We start from the raw sequence: 13,898 nt of genomic DNA, 5'->3' as shown, positions 1-13,898 counted from the left end.
AGAACAACTAATTTCACAACGTAGATCAGAGATTCAGTTTCTGATTCAAACCAATAATACACCATCTGATTGATTAGAAATCTCAATAGTTCAGCATCTGGCTGACCAGATTCTGCCTCCCACACTTGCTTTAAAGTCACCAGGCCATGATCCCTTGCCCCCATTAATTTAGACATGGAACTTAGAAAGGTACAAGAACAGGCTCTTTGACCCATGATGTTGTGCTGAATTAATAGAACTGGTAATTAAAAACAAGAATGATCAGGAAGAGAAGCCGTTTCTTCCCCCAGGCCATTAGGCTTCTGAACTCCGTAACACATTGTATTCAGAGGATTACTGGTTCATCTGCTCTGTACCTTACAATATTTAAATTTCATGCACTTTAGTTAGTTATTTATGCATGATTCATCTGTAGGTTTTATCCTTACCTTCATAATTTATTGTGTGCTTTGTGTGTTATGTGTACTGCTGTGCTTTACAACCTGGTTCAAAGAAATGTTGTCTCGTTTCGATATACATTATATGGTTATATACATGTATATAGTTAAAAGACAATAAACTTCACTTGACTTGAAACACCAAACTGAACTAATCCCTTCAGCCTTCACAATGTCTGTACACACCCCCCCCCCCTTTCTCTGTACATTTACGTGCTTATCCTGGAGTCTTCTAAATGTCTCTAATTTCACCGGACCCCACTTGCTGTACTCCCTATGAACTCACAGGAGCCCCATTTCCCATGTTTTCTTTAAACTGGGTCCCACCTCATACACTCCTTTTAAACTCATCAGATCCACATTGCCTGAACTCCTTATAAATTCCCTGAGTTCACTGAGAGATTCTTTATTCTACTGTGTAACATCTAAAAGAAAGTGAATTGAGATGTGTTGGGTTATTAATCCAAATCATTTCCAGTCGTTTAGGAAGTCTGCCAGTCTGAGGTCACCAAAGTCTCAAAGGAACTGAATTATCTATTTCACTCTGCTGAGGAATATTGGAATATTACTCCTGCTTTATAATCACTCTAGTGCAGCCATTAGAAGGAAGTGGGGTGTGGGCATATATAGGTGGGAAAGGAGTTGTCACAGAGTCATACAATATGGAAACAGGCCCTTCGGCCCACTGAGTCTCTGCTGCCCATTAACCATCCATTTTATCAAATCTGACACCAATCTCATTTTATTATCCCAGTGTTTCCATCAGCTTCCCCCAGAATCCGTCTCATCTGCTCACAGCACAGTAGCCAATTAACCCATTGTCCTGCATGCCTTCGAGGTCTTGGTGAGGGGGGATCTGGAAAACAGGGGAAACCCATGGGATTTTCAGTGGGCAAAAGCACCAGGGGTCGAATTAGACCCGAGTCTGTGGAGCTGTGGGCTGTGGGCTCTACTCACTGCACCAGTGTCATTCCAGCCATGTATCAGATGTGCTCTCCATTGCCATAAAAAAGTATCCCGCTCCACCTCTGTTACCCGTCCCCACACCAGCCTGCCCTGTCTCCTTCCTTACCGAGCACACTGTGACCAGGTGGAACCTCCGGCTGCCTGCCGATTCCACCCTGCTGTCCGCTGACTCGGCTGCACCCTGGCAGCAGAGGCCCCCGGCCTCTCTGACAAGGCCGGCTCAAGATCTCCTCCACCGAGTGAGCCAGGCTTGGCCTCTTCTCATCTCCGCTCCCACTCATCCTGCCCTTCTCCGAGCAAACGGTGGGAAGCTTCTCCGCTCTGCCTGGTCCTTCCCTCAGACTGCTGTCTCTGATTCTTTCCTCTTAAAGCCAGCTTTTCCAAAGCTTTCCTTTACCTCCCTCCACTGCTCCCACCCCTCCTAAACAGCTGTTGCACCATTGTCTCACCTGTTTTATTTAAATTATATTTACTGTTCCTACATAATCACTTCGGCTCTTCGTCCAATGAATGCACAGTTTAGTGGACTATTAAGCCTTATGATTGTTAATGAGGCCTGGGTTGGATTACACTGTAACTAATGTTCAATAAAACTGCCTGATAACATTGTAGGCCATAAACCCAGTAAGTCTGTGGTGCTCAGAATATGATTTAACTAGCTGAATCCACACTCCCATCTAAAGCCCAGGGACAAGTCAAACCTCACTTCCGCTAGCCCCTGTTGCAACCCACCCCTTTCCTCACTGCTCATTATAAGTTCACAGTCTGAACTTGTTTCAGGTCCCATGTCATCCCAGACTGCAAGAAGCAGCAGTCTTGGGCCCCTGTTACCTAGAGACCGATTGCTTTGAAGAAGATTGTTGTGGTGGCTACGTTGGAAACCATGGCGGGGTGTTGTTAGAGGCAGATTCATTTGGGGCAATTAACGAACATAGATTGGCACATGATAGGGTGCAAATAGATAGGGTGGATAGTCAGTACCTGTTTCCCAGGGCACCAATAGCAAACAGCAGAGGGCATATGTACAAAATTAAAGGAGGGAAGTTTAGGGGAGACATCAGGGGTAAGTTTTTTACACAGAGGGTTGTGAGTGCCTGGAATGACTTGCCAGGGATGGTGGTGGAGGCTAAAACATTAGGGGTATTTAAGAGCCTCTTGGACAGGCACATGGATGAAAGAAAAATGGAGGGTTATGGGGTAGTGTGGGTTTAGTACTTTTTTTTAGGGATTATATATATGGGTCAGCACGACATGGAGGGCTGAAGGGCCTGTACTGTACTGTAGTGTTCTACGGTTCTATGGTTCTGTGAATGATTGCAAAATGGAGGGCTATGTAGGAGGGAAGGGTTAGAATAATCTTACAGTAGGTTAAAAGGTTGGCACAACATCATGGGCTGAAGGGTCTGTACTGAACTATAATGTTCTGCGTTCTGTGTTGTTCTATGACCGTGCTGAGCATGATGTCAAATTAAATTAATCCATTCTGCCTGCACATGATCCATATCCCTAACATGTTCCAAGGAATATTCATGTCTCTCCATGATTCTCCAGTGCAGTCATTGGAGATCTGAATGGGGAATTCCTTGACTGCTGTTCACATGGAACTGGGCTGGGGCGTCTGAAGAGGAGTATGGGGTAGGACAGTGCGCAAGGAGATTTACCTCGTGCCTCACGTGGGCTGCCCTGTCCTGCGAGTGTCCGATCAGGCTAAGCACACTTTTTCTGTGGATCCAATCTGCATGATCCCTCCCTGAGAGAGAGTGGCAGGACAGTGCAAAGGGAGCTTTACTCTGCTATCCTTGCCTTGCAGGAAATAACAAAGAGACCTTCGCTCTATGTCCAACCTGTGCTGTCTCTGCCCCCAGAATGTGTGTGTGGGGGGGTAAGTGGATTGGCAGCTTTACTCTGAGTGTGATATCTCTGCTCTGCCTAAGAAGTGTGTTAGGAAAATGCATGAAGAGCTTCAATCTGTAATTAATCCATGCTGTACTTACCCTGGCAGACTGTAACAGAACAATGTAGAGGAATTTACTCCTGCCGTGTGAATGATGGGACAGGCTTAGAGGTAACACAACTAGGAGCAGAACAGTACTGTAGCAGTTAGCACAACACCATTACAGCACCAGCAACTGGATTCGATCCCCACCGCAGTCTGCAAAGCATTTGGACGTTCTCCCTGAGACCACGCCAGTTTCCTCTGGCTGTTCTAGTTCCCCCACACATCACAAAGGTGTGCAGTTTAGTAGGTTAATTGGTCCCATGGGTGTAACTGGGTGGCTTGAGCTCATTGGGCCGGAAGGGCCTGTTATCTCTAATAATATAGTACTCCTGAAACAGCATGCTAAATCACTTTCACTCGCCACAGCATCCTGACCTGCTGAGCATTTTTTACTTCCGATTTCCCAATTCTTTACTTCTTAATATCTTTTATTTTTGATGCACTTTTATAACATAGAATGCTACAGCTACTGCCCTTCGTCCATGAAGTGCCAAACTACTAAACTACTGTGAGATCAATCTAACCTTTCCCTCCTACACAGCCCTCCATTTTACTATGATTTATATGCCTATTGAAGAGCCTCTTAGTGTACCTACCTCTATCACCACCTCTGCCAGGGCCTCCCATACACCCATCACTCTCTGTGTGAAGATCTTAACTCTGCCATCCCCTTTATACTTCCCCCAGTCTCTTTAAAATGATGCCCCCTCATATTAACCATTTCCACCCTGGGAAAAGATCTCTGGCTATCCATTCAATCTATGCCTCTTATCATCTTTTGTTACTTTAACGCTCCTTTAGTTGGCAATAACTCACAGATTCAGAACACGGATGAGGTCTCTTATTGACGTATATGATGGTTCTGCCGCAGGCTGATCATATTGGAACTATCCCTCATGTCCATTGCAGATTGACATCGTATGGCATAGCAGCAGGCCATTTGGCCCACATAACCTGAGCTGACCATCAACCACACATATATACCAAAACTATTCTTCCCGTAATCCCACATCTTCCCCCGATTCTAGATCCCTGCACTAGGAGCAATTTTTGCAGTGGGCAAGTTAACCCACCAACCTGTATGTCTTTGGGATGAGGGACGGACAAGGGACAAGGCTCAGGATTCACCCAGGCAGGTTCGAACTTGGGCCATTGGGAACTGCAGCCCTACTGAATTGCTAATGTCGAAGGGCATAGGAAGACCTGGCATTTGTGCCTGCCTTAACCTAGTGCTGGTATAAACTGAGCAAACAGCGTGGTAGCGTAGTGGTTAGTGTGACGCTATCACACTCAGGGGCATCGGAGTTTGGAGTTCCATCCTGGAACCCCCAGTAAGAAGCTTGTACCTTCTCCCTGGGTTTTTTCTGAGTGCTCCGGTTTCCTCCCACCGTCCACAGACATACTGGTTAGTAGGTTAACTTGTCACTGTAAATTGTCCCATAAGTAGTTCAGGGTTAAAATTGAGGGTTGCTGGGCAGCGCGGCTCGAAGGGCTGTAAGGGTCATTCCGTGCTGTATCTCAGTTAATTAATAAATAAATACTTAAGAACTAGGAACAGGAGTAAACCTCTGACATTTTGAACTTGCCCTGCCATTCATCAAATCCATGGAATCTTCTATTTCAGAACCAATTTCTTGCCCAAGCCATTAGTTTCCTTAATATCTAAAAATCTTTTGATATATCTTTTACATTAATTGGTAATTGGTCACATGTACTGAGGTACGGTGGAAACCTTTCACGGGGAACCACCAAGGCAGATTATTCACGTACATTGAGGGAGTACATAAGGAAAAACAATAGCAAAATGCAGAATATAGAGTTGCAGTTACAGAGAACGGGCAGTCCTGCTAGACAAATAAGGACTAGCCCAGTTTACCACGAGGAAGTAGACTAAGAAATCAAGAGTTGAAGAGTTCGTCTTTATTGCAGAAGAGTTCCATTCAAGAATCTTAGGATAATGATAGCATAGAAGCTATCCTCGAGCCTGGCGGTATGAGTTCTCCAGCTGCTGTATTTTCTGCCTGATGGAAGGGGCACGAGAGAGAAAGACTAGGATGGGAACTCCTTTGAAATGTCCACTGTCCAGTTTCGTCCATAGATTCTGCCTAACCTGTTGAGCCCCTCCAGTGCTTAGTGTGCAAATCCCGATTCCGGCCCTTTCATCTCTGGTTGTTGATTATGTTGTCAGCTTTCCCAAGGTGATGGGAAGTACAGACAGACTCTATAGAGGGGAGTCTAAATTTAGTGATGAACTGGGCTGAGCTTATAATTCTCTGCAGTTTCTTATAATCTTGGGCAGAACAGTTGCTATTCTAGGCTGCAATGCATGCAAGTAGAATTTTTTCTATGGCGCATTGGTAAAAGTTGGTGAAGGTCATTGTGAACATAACAAATTTTCTTAGTCATCTGAGGAAGCAGAGGCTGTGGTGCCCTCCCTGGCCATACCAGAACAAGTTATTGGTGATACTTAAACATCAGAACTTGAAAAAGGATCTAGGGCTTTCCTGGTGTATGTGATGAATAAACTCTTCTCGGGCTTCAAGGCGGATACAGGTATCGATTATAACCTACATTTCAATGACAAACTCTGCCACCTTCTTCAGGGATGGGTGACATTTATACCAGAGGGGGCATAAAGACCACTGGACCAGACTTACCCAGGCATCATCCCTGAAGAAGATGGCAGAGTTTGTCATCGAAACATCGGTTATAATACCTGTACCCAGCTTGAAGCCAGAAAAGAGTTTATTCATCAGAACTTGAAGCTCTTAACCATCTCCATTGATACAGATGGGTGTATGTACTCCTTCCTGCTTCCTGTGGTCAATGGCAAGCTCTTTTGTTTTGCTGTCATTGAGGGAGAATTATTGTCTTGACATAATGTCACTAGGCTTGTTAACTTAGACGGAGTTAACTCAGACTTCTGTGACTGAGCCTTCACAGAGTTCCAGGTGAAAAACTCTTCCACTTCCCAGTGGGTGAAGGAAGTTCTCCTCATCTCAAACAGAAGTGAATTATCAATGAATTATTTGAGAAGGTTGGGGGGCAGGGTAGGGGAAGAAGATGGTGGGCTCAGTGGAGCTACACCACATCAGCTCACAGTGGAATTCTCTATTGGAGAAGAAGACAAAAGTGCAACTCTGGAAGGAATTTAGACCAATTATTTCATCATCCATAAATTTTCAACCCTCAGGTTCAGTAGAGCTATTTCCAATCATTTAAATGCTTTATTTTTAGGATACTGCAGTGACTAAAAACTAAAAAAACACCTTAAGAAGGGAGGAAACTGATTTTGTGAGAAAACACCTGTGTGATTTCAAAACAAACTGAGAGTTTCCATGGACACATATACTTAGTTAACAGTTTATTAGATCTGCACACCACTGTTATAATGTATAGTTATTTGAGTTACTGTCGCTTTCCTATCGGTTTGAAACAGTCTGGCCATTCTCTTTGACCTCTCTTATTAACAAGGTGTTTTTACCCATAGAACTGCCACCCACTGGATATTTTTCTTTTTCACACCTTTCTCTGCAAACTCTAGAGACTGTTGTACATGAAAATCCCAGGAGATCAGCAGTTTCTGAGATAGTCAAACCACCCCATTTGGTACCAGCAATCAGTCCACGGTCAAAGTCGCTTCGAGCACATTTCTTCCCCATTCTGAACAACAAATGAACCTCTTGACCATGTCTGTAAGGTTTTTAAATCATTGAGCTGCTGCCACATGATTGGCGGATTAGATATTTGCATTAGCGAGGTGTATAGGTGTTCACAATAAAGTGGCCACTAAATCTAAATGGAAAGAAGGCCACTAAGACAGGTCTGGCTCCTTTAGCGGATGCAGTTGGTGAATAATAACATGAAACAAAGAAATAGAAGTTATGTTAAATCACTTCTTGCATCAGTCTTCACCATGGAGGGCAATGTACATAAACATCCCCAAGATAACAGATGGTCTAATTGCAAATACCATAGTCCTAAATAAAAAAAGCCCATAGTCCTAGCTGTTACGTTTTGTAATTCCAAAACAGAAAACTAGTCGAAAGAAAAACACAGGGAGACTGGGAGAAGCTGCACACTTCACTTCTTTACTTTAAGTGATGATGTGGTGGCATGATGATGTATGCCATTCACATACTTTTACATATAACCCGCAATGCATTATGTAAACAACAAAGAATCCTTAATCAAACAATATATTTACAATACTACTCAAATATTATTGAAATATTAAATACACAACACTCCTCCCTGCTTAGCTATAAATTCCAACTCAATGCAGAATTTAATTCATCTCAAATATGTAATTTATTGCATACCGCATATAGTGTAAATGTATAGTATACTATGCATATGTACATATTACAGTATATGGAACTATACAACTACTTTATTCACAGCATAGTAAAGTTTAAATTGTCCCATTCAAGCATAAAGATTTAATCGCTGTGGAGGATCTCGTACGCTTGTGGGATAACATCTTTCCTGACAAGGGGAGTCACTCTGCTTGGCAGGTGAGAACTGAGGCTGTGAAAAAACCTCAGCTTCTGGAGCCTCATCGATGGTGGTTGTAGGAGTTGTCTCCAGTACTGCAGGAAGTAGTTTTGACAGCTCTAGACACCTTTCTTCTGGATGTGTTGGCATCCTGAACAGTCCATGACAAGCTGCTTGATCTGCTGATCTATTTTGGACCACCAAACATTGAACATTTTCATTTTGACCATGCCTAGATGACCTGCATTAGTTCTTACTACATTTGGATGGTACAGCAAATCTCTGTCCCCACATAAGACAATGTCTGTCCAGGATAAGTTCATCCCAATACTGGTAAAAATGGGGGAGCTGGCACATATTCCAACCATTTTAGGTGGCCATGTAGCCCTGAGACAATGTGGGATCTTTTCTGGTTTCCCTTTGGATCATCTCTGCTGTAGCAGAAAAACTTTCAATTTGCATTAGGAAGAATGTGTTAAGGGAAGTGTCCTCTTTTGTAGATTTTCCAAGTATTTCCTTTTCCTAGGGCAAACAGGACAATCCATCAGCATTTCCATGATTAGTTGTCCTCTTGAATTTGACCTTGTAGCTCTGTCTTCCAAGAAACAGAGCCCATCTCTGCTCTTGTGCTGCTATTAGTGGATCAAAAATGGATACTAATGGTTGGTGATCAGTCTTGAGGTTAAGCTCTATCCCATGCAAATACTGGCTGAAATGTTTTACACCCCAAACCATACTCAATGACCCTCTGTCAATCTTTCTCTGAAGTATTAAGAGAATGTGATACAAAGGCAATGGGGTGTTCACTCCTATTATTCATAACATATACCATAAGTCATAGGATAGTTTCTCTGGACAATGTGGATCATAATGTGTGAGTGCAGTGTCTGACGTCACTATTTCCTTTGTCTTTTTGAAAGCTGCTTCACACTGCTTTGTCCATTGCATTTCTTCCCAACTATAGTAATGAGCACGGTAGCCAGGATTAGAAGGAACCTGTTACAGCAAGCAAAATATCCTAAAAAGGACTGCAACTGTGACACATCCTTTGGCCTTGGGGCATCCAACCCTGCTTGAATTTTCTCAGCATGCTTGTGCGTCAATGGTGTGAGCACTGTAAATGATGTTGGTTTAAAGAATTCACACTTGTTGCGTTATGCCCTGAGCCCATAATCGCCTAATCTTGTTAAGACTATTTTAAGATTTTGGAGATGTTCCATACTGGTAACAAAAATGCCTGAGCAGCCTTGCAGCATCTGGTCCATAGCTTTCTGCCTGAGTTCGGGTGCAGACAGTACTCCAAAACAAGCCAATTATAGTGATAAAGCCCTTAGTGAGTGTTTATGGTGAGAAACAATTTGGACTCTTCTTCCATCTCCGTCTGTAGGTAGGCTTCAGGTAAATCCATTTTGCTGAAGTTTGAAAAGATATCCTTTATCCTGGGCAGAGGGAATTGTTCTACTTTCAGTACTGGGTTGATGGTGACCTTGAAGTCACCACAGATCCTGACAGACCCATTCTTCTTGGCTACTGGGACCACTGGCATTGCCCATGGGCTCTATTCAAACTTGGAAGGAACTCCTTCAACCTCTGTGCAGGCTAGCTCACTAGCTAATTTACCACAAATGGTATAAGAAACCGGACAGGTTTTGTTAAACTTGGGTGTGGTTTTTTAGTTAACATTATTTTACCCTTGATATGTTTAAGTTTTCCAATGCCATTCTTGAACACTGCTGTAGCATCATCCGATACCTTTCTTAATACATATTCAATTAACTCCGTTGCAGGGATGTGGCATGCAAATCGTGGATCGATCACCAATCAAGTTCTAATGTCTCGCACCCCCACGATGCTGACCCAATGCATTTCACAGTTACACATCTCATTTCTACAGTAGTTATATTTCCTTCAGTACAAGTTCTTAGTTGCTGTCAGGGTCCGGTCCGGTCCGGAATCTGTGTTCCGGGTCTCGATCCGGTCCGAGTGCTCTCCGGGTCTTGCAGCTGTCCCTCCCGGCCCCTTTGAGCCTGTTAAGATCAGCCTGGATCAAGGAGGCACACCTGTGGCCAATTCGGCTGCAGGTATTTATAAGGGGCCATGGGACAGAGACTGGGCGGGTGGTCGTTTTGTTCTGTATATGCTCTATCCGGTTGGTCTTGTTCACCTGCTTCTCTCCTGTGCGCTGGTCCCACTGTTCAGCCTTATTCTCCTTGCTTCCGCTGCCACGCTGTTGGTTGCCTTTCCCAATTTACCTGGTGAATTACTGTAGTTTTGCTGCTTACCCTGGTCCCAGCTTCCTACTCGTTGCCTCCGTCGGGCTGGTCCGGCCGGACTGCTGCTGCCCGGTGGGGGTTCTGCCCCTTCCACCTATTGCTCCCTAAGGGTTGTGCCCTGCACCTGCCCAGGTGTCCGCGACTGGCCCAGGCCTCCGTGTTTTCCACCTAGGAGGCGGCCCTGCGCGGGATCCATGCGGCCCGCCCTAATGACTCCTATCCTTTCCTCCCCTCGTTTCCCAAGGGTTATGCCTCGCACCTGCCCAGGTGTCCGCGACTGGCCCAGGCTTTTGTGTTCCCGCCTGGGAGGCGGCCCACCACGAGGAATCTGCCTGCCTGCCTTGTCTGAACTCTGGGATCCAGCCCCGCCTGCATTAACCCTTGCATGCCATGGCATCCCCATCCTGTCCCCTCAGTGTCTGCATCCTGTGTTTGGGTCCATCCGGCCCCCCGCTCCTGACAGTTGAATATCTGCGGGCTTCAGGTCAATATCTTTGAAATGCTGTTCAAATTATTTTGTTGAATAACTGAAGCAGCTGAGCCACTGACCAATTTCATTTTATTTATTTTGCTGTTCACTTCAGGTGTAAGCCATAATACTTGTCTAAAATTTTCACATAGTAAATCTCAAGGCTACTCAATCCTGCGTCACTCTCACCATTATCAGATTTTTCATCAATAGTATGTAGATTAATACTCATTTTGAAATTGCAGCTTGACTTTTTATCTTTTTCTCTATTCTGTGCATCCATTTATTTATTTTTGTCTGTCCAACTTGCTCTTTTTGTATTGTCCTCCATTGTTGAATCTTCTGCAAGTTTCTGCTTTAAACCTGCATTGGTCTGGTGTACAGTATGTGAGACCCTGTCACAATGTTAACACCATTTGTTTTGCCAGATTAGTTTCAGTTTAGAGATTGCAATTTTGTTTGTGTTCACTTTCATTCCTGACTGCAACTCAATTGCCTTTCTGTCTGCTGTTTCTATTGATACAGCTATTTCAACTGCTCTTTTAAATATACTTCAGTTAGGGGCCATGCATTCTTGTAAGCTGCACAGAAATTGGACTGACTTAGTCTTGGTTGGTATGTAGAGGTGGGCCATAAGGCCAATTCAAATCCTGTATTACTCTGTGACTCTATTAGGTGTGTACCTCTTTCAGAATAAGACCCTGTGACCTATGCATTGCTCATGATGTATGGCCTTTAATTGGCCTTCTGTCCAGAAGAAGAAATGAATTAAATCAAAATGCCCTGTCCTACTTTATCTAGGGTTTAACAGTACAATTTCTTGATTTAACTTACTGGCATCCCTCCAGCGTCCTAATGAGCGATGCAGATACAAATGGTCCCACCCACTTCAGTGACTTGTCACTGAGCCCAGCCTATGGTCTAGTCTGAGGACATAGTCACTTATGCTATGCAGCCTGGCAGCTCATTTGTGAAGAGTGAGGTGTGTGCGACTAATTAATATTTCCTTAATGATTAATTTTTCTTCCCTCTGTCCAGCAGCATTAGTAATCAATTGTCTCAAGAGGCCACAATCATGATAAACAGTAAATTAACAGCTGCAATTAGCTGAACTCTTAAAACAGTAATAGCAATTATCCTAAGTCTTGATTATCTAAACTGATTTAATGACTTGAAACTGCTGGTTGCAATTGTTCTAATTATTATTCCTGTGGGAATTTGATAAAAACCAATCTCATTCTGATCTGATTCTCCTTCCTTATCTCTCGCTTTGAAATTTGGTGGCAGTGGAATAAGCTGAGGTTTCCTCAGCAACTTCAGGAGATGTCCTGTGGCACTCTGAGATCACAGGAATGGACAACAACTACTTGTAATTGTATAGCTCCTTTAACACAACAGAAGCTTTCCAACACAATCAATGGTGGAAATCCAGATTAACCCACACAAAGTTCCGGAGGAACTCAGCAGACCAGGCAGCATCTATGGAGGGAAATAAGCAGTTAAAGTTTGGGACTAAGGACCTTCAATCAGGACTGGAAAATAAATTAGCACAAGCCAGAGTGAGAAGGTGGTGGTGGGGGAGGGCAGTAGGGAAGGAGTACAAACTGGCAGGTAGGAAGCAAGTGGCGGTAGTGAGCGGATCCAACAAGGGCATTGGGCTGGAGGTGGTGCGGGCTCTGTGCCGGCAGTTTAACGGGGACATGTACCTGACAGTCCGGGCCGTGGGCATCAGGCGGTGGAGAAACTGCAGCAGGGGCAGCTGAAGCCGCTCTTCCATCAGCTGGATATCAACAGCCTGCAGAGCATCTGAGATTTGAGAGCGTCTATGCTCGAGAAATACGGAGGCATCGATGTCCTCATCAACAACGCTGGCATCGCTTTCAAAGTGGCAGATACAACCCCGTTCAGCACCCAAGCTGAAGTGACAATGGCCACCAATTTCTTCGCCACCAGGGATATGTGCAATGAACTTCTCCCAATCATCAAACCTCACAGGCGGGTGGTGAATGTATCCAGCATAGCTGGTTCTGGAGCACTGTCGCAGTGCAGCCCGGAACTGCAGGTGAAATTCCGCAGCACGACCATCACGGAGGAAGAATTGGTGGAGCTGATGAAGAAGTTTGTTGAAGATGCTAAAAACGGGGTGCACACCCAGCAGGGGTGGCCCTCCAGTGCCTACGGGGTTACAAAGTTGGGGCTTACTGTCCTCTCCAAGATCCTTGCCAGGAGAGAGCAGCAACGCCTGCTGCCCTGGTTGGGTGAAAACTGATATGGCTGGTCCTAATGCACCCGGCACTGCCGAAGAGGGAGCCGTGACCCCCGTTTATTTAGCCCTTCTACCAGAAGGTGCAGAAGGCCCACACAGAGAGTACGTTACCAATAAAACTGTGCAGGAGTGGTAATTTTGAAATCTGGGTCATGGGGCAGGTACAAAATTTGGGGAGCACAAAGTCCAGAAGATTATTTTTGATCCACAAATCTGTATGTTGATTCTTGCAAATTTATGGCTTTGTTTACTCAGTGGAAATAATTATAATTAAATAAATTCTATAAAAAAACAAAAAAAAAAACTGGCAGGTGATAGCTGAGAATATGTGAGACTGAAGGTAGGTGGGTAGGTAGGTGGGTGGGTGGGTGAGGGGGGTGAAGTTAGAAAGGTAAGGAGCCGAAGCAGAAGGAATCTGATAGGTGAGGAGAGAGGACCGTGGAAGAAAGGGAAGGAGGAGGGGCAGAGGGAGGTGATGGGCTGCTGAGGAGAAGAGGAAGGTGTAAAGGGGCACCAGAATAGAGAATGGAAAAGGGGAGAAATGGGAGGGAGAGAAGGATTCAGGCAGAGTTAATGAAACACAAGGTGAGCAAGTTATCAAAATCTAACAGGTGTAGGTTGTATGGAATGCCTCAAAGGAAAGCGATGGAAGGAATTTCAGGATCTGAAGGCCTGGAAATTCACATTGGATGGATACATTTGGGGATGATTAAGAAGCCAGGACTGGGGTAGAATATGGAGGCATGGAGAGTTATGACAATGGGCCAAATGACCTGTTTCTGTACTTTAGTACTCTAGGACTCTAATGAACAAATTTGAGAATAGGAATACTTCTCCTATAGATGCTGCCTGGCCTGCTTTGTTCCACCAGCATTTTGTGTGTGTTGTTGTTTGAATTTCCAGCATTTGCAGATTTCCTCGTGTTTGAGAATAGGAATTTTGCATTTGCTGGAAATCTAGAATAACATACAAAATGCTAACGGAGCGCAGC

At 44.4% G+C, this 13,898-nt stretch overlaps 1 protein-coding gene and 1 pseudogene across 1 annotated transcript in view; one reads left to right on the top strand and one right to left on the bottom strand.

Annotated features, from left to right (window-relative positions):
* Positions 1–1,684, bottom strand: part of LOC140734025 (retinal homeobox protein Rx1-like) — a 51,912-nt gene extending 50,228 nt beyond the window's left edge. Inside the window, exon 1 of the mRNA XM_073057605.1 lies at positions 1,510–1,684. Coding sequence (XP_072913706.1) covers positions 1,510–1,684 — 175 coding nt within the window. The remainder of the gene's footprint in view (positions 1–1,509) is intronic.
* A 7,181-nt stretch (positions 1,685–8,865) lies between these two features.
* Positions 8,866–13,211, top strand: LOC140734112 (carbonyl reductase [NADPH] 1-like; annotated as a pseudogene).
* The last annotated feature ends 687 nt before the right edge of the window (positions 13,212–13,898 follow it).

The sequence above is a fragment of the Hemitrygon akajei genome, chromosome 10, assembly GCF_048418815.1.
Source record: "Hemitrygon akajei chromosome 10, sHemAka1.3, whole genome shotgun sequence".
NCBI lineage: Eukaryota > Metazoa > Chordata > Chondrichthyes > Myliobatiformes > Dasyatidae > Hemitrygon > Hemitrygon akajei.
Note: the sequence above shows the minus strand (reverse complement) of the source record. Positions and strands in the feature narration are given on the sequence as shown.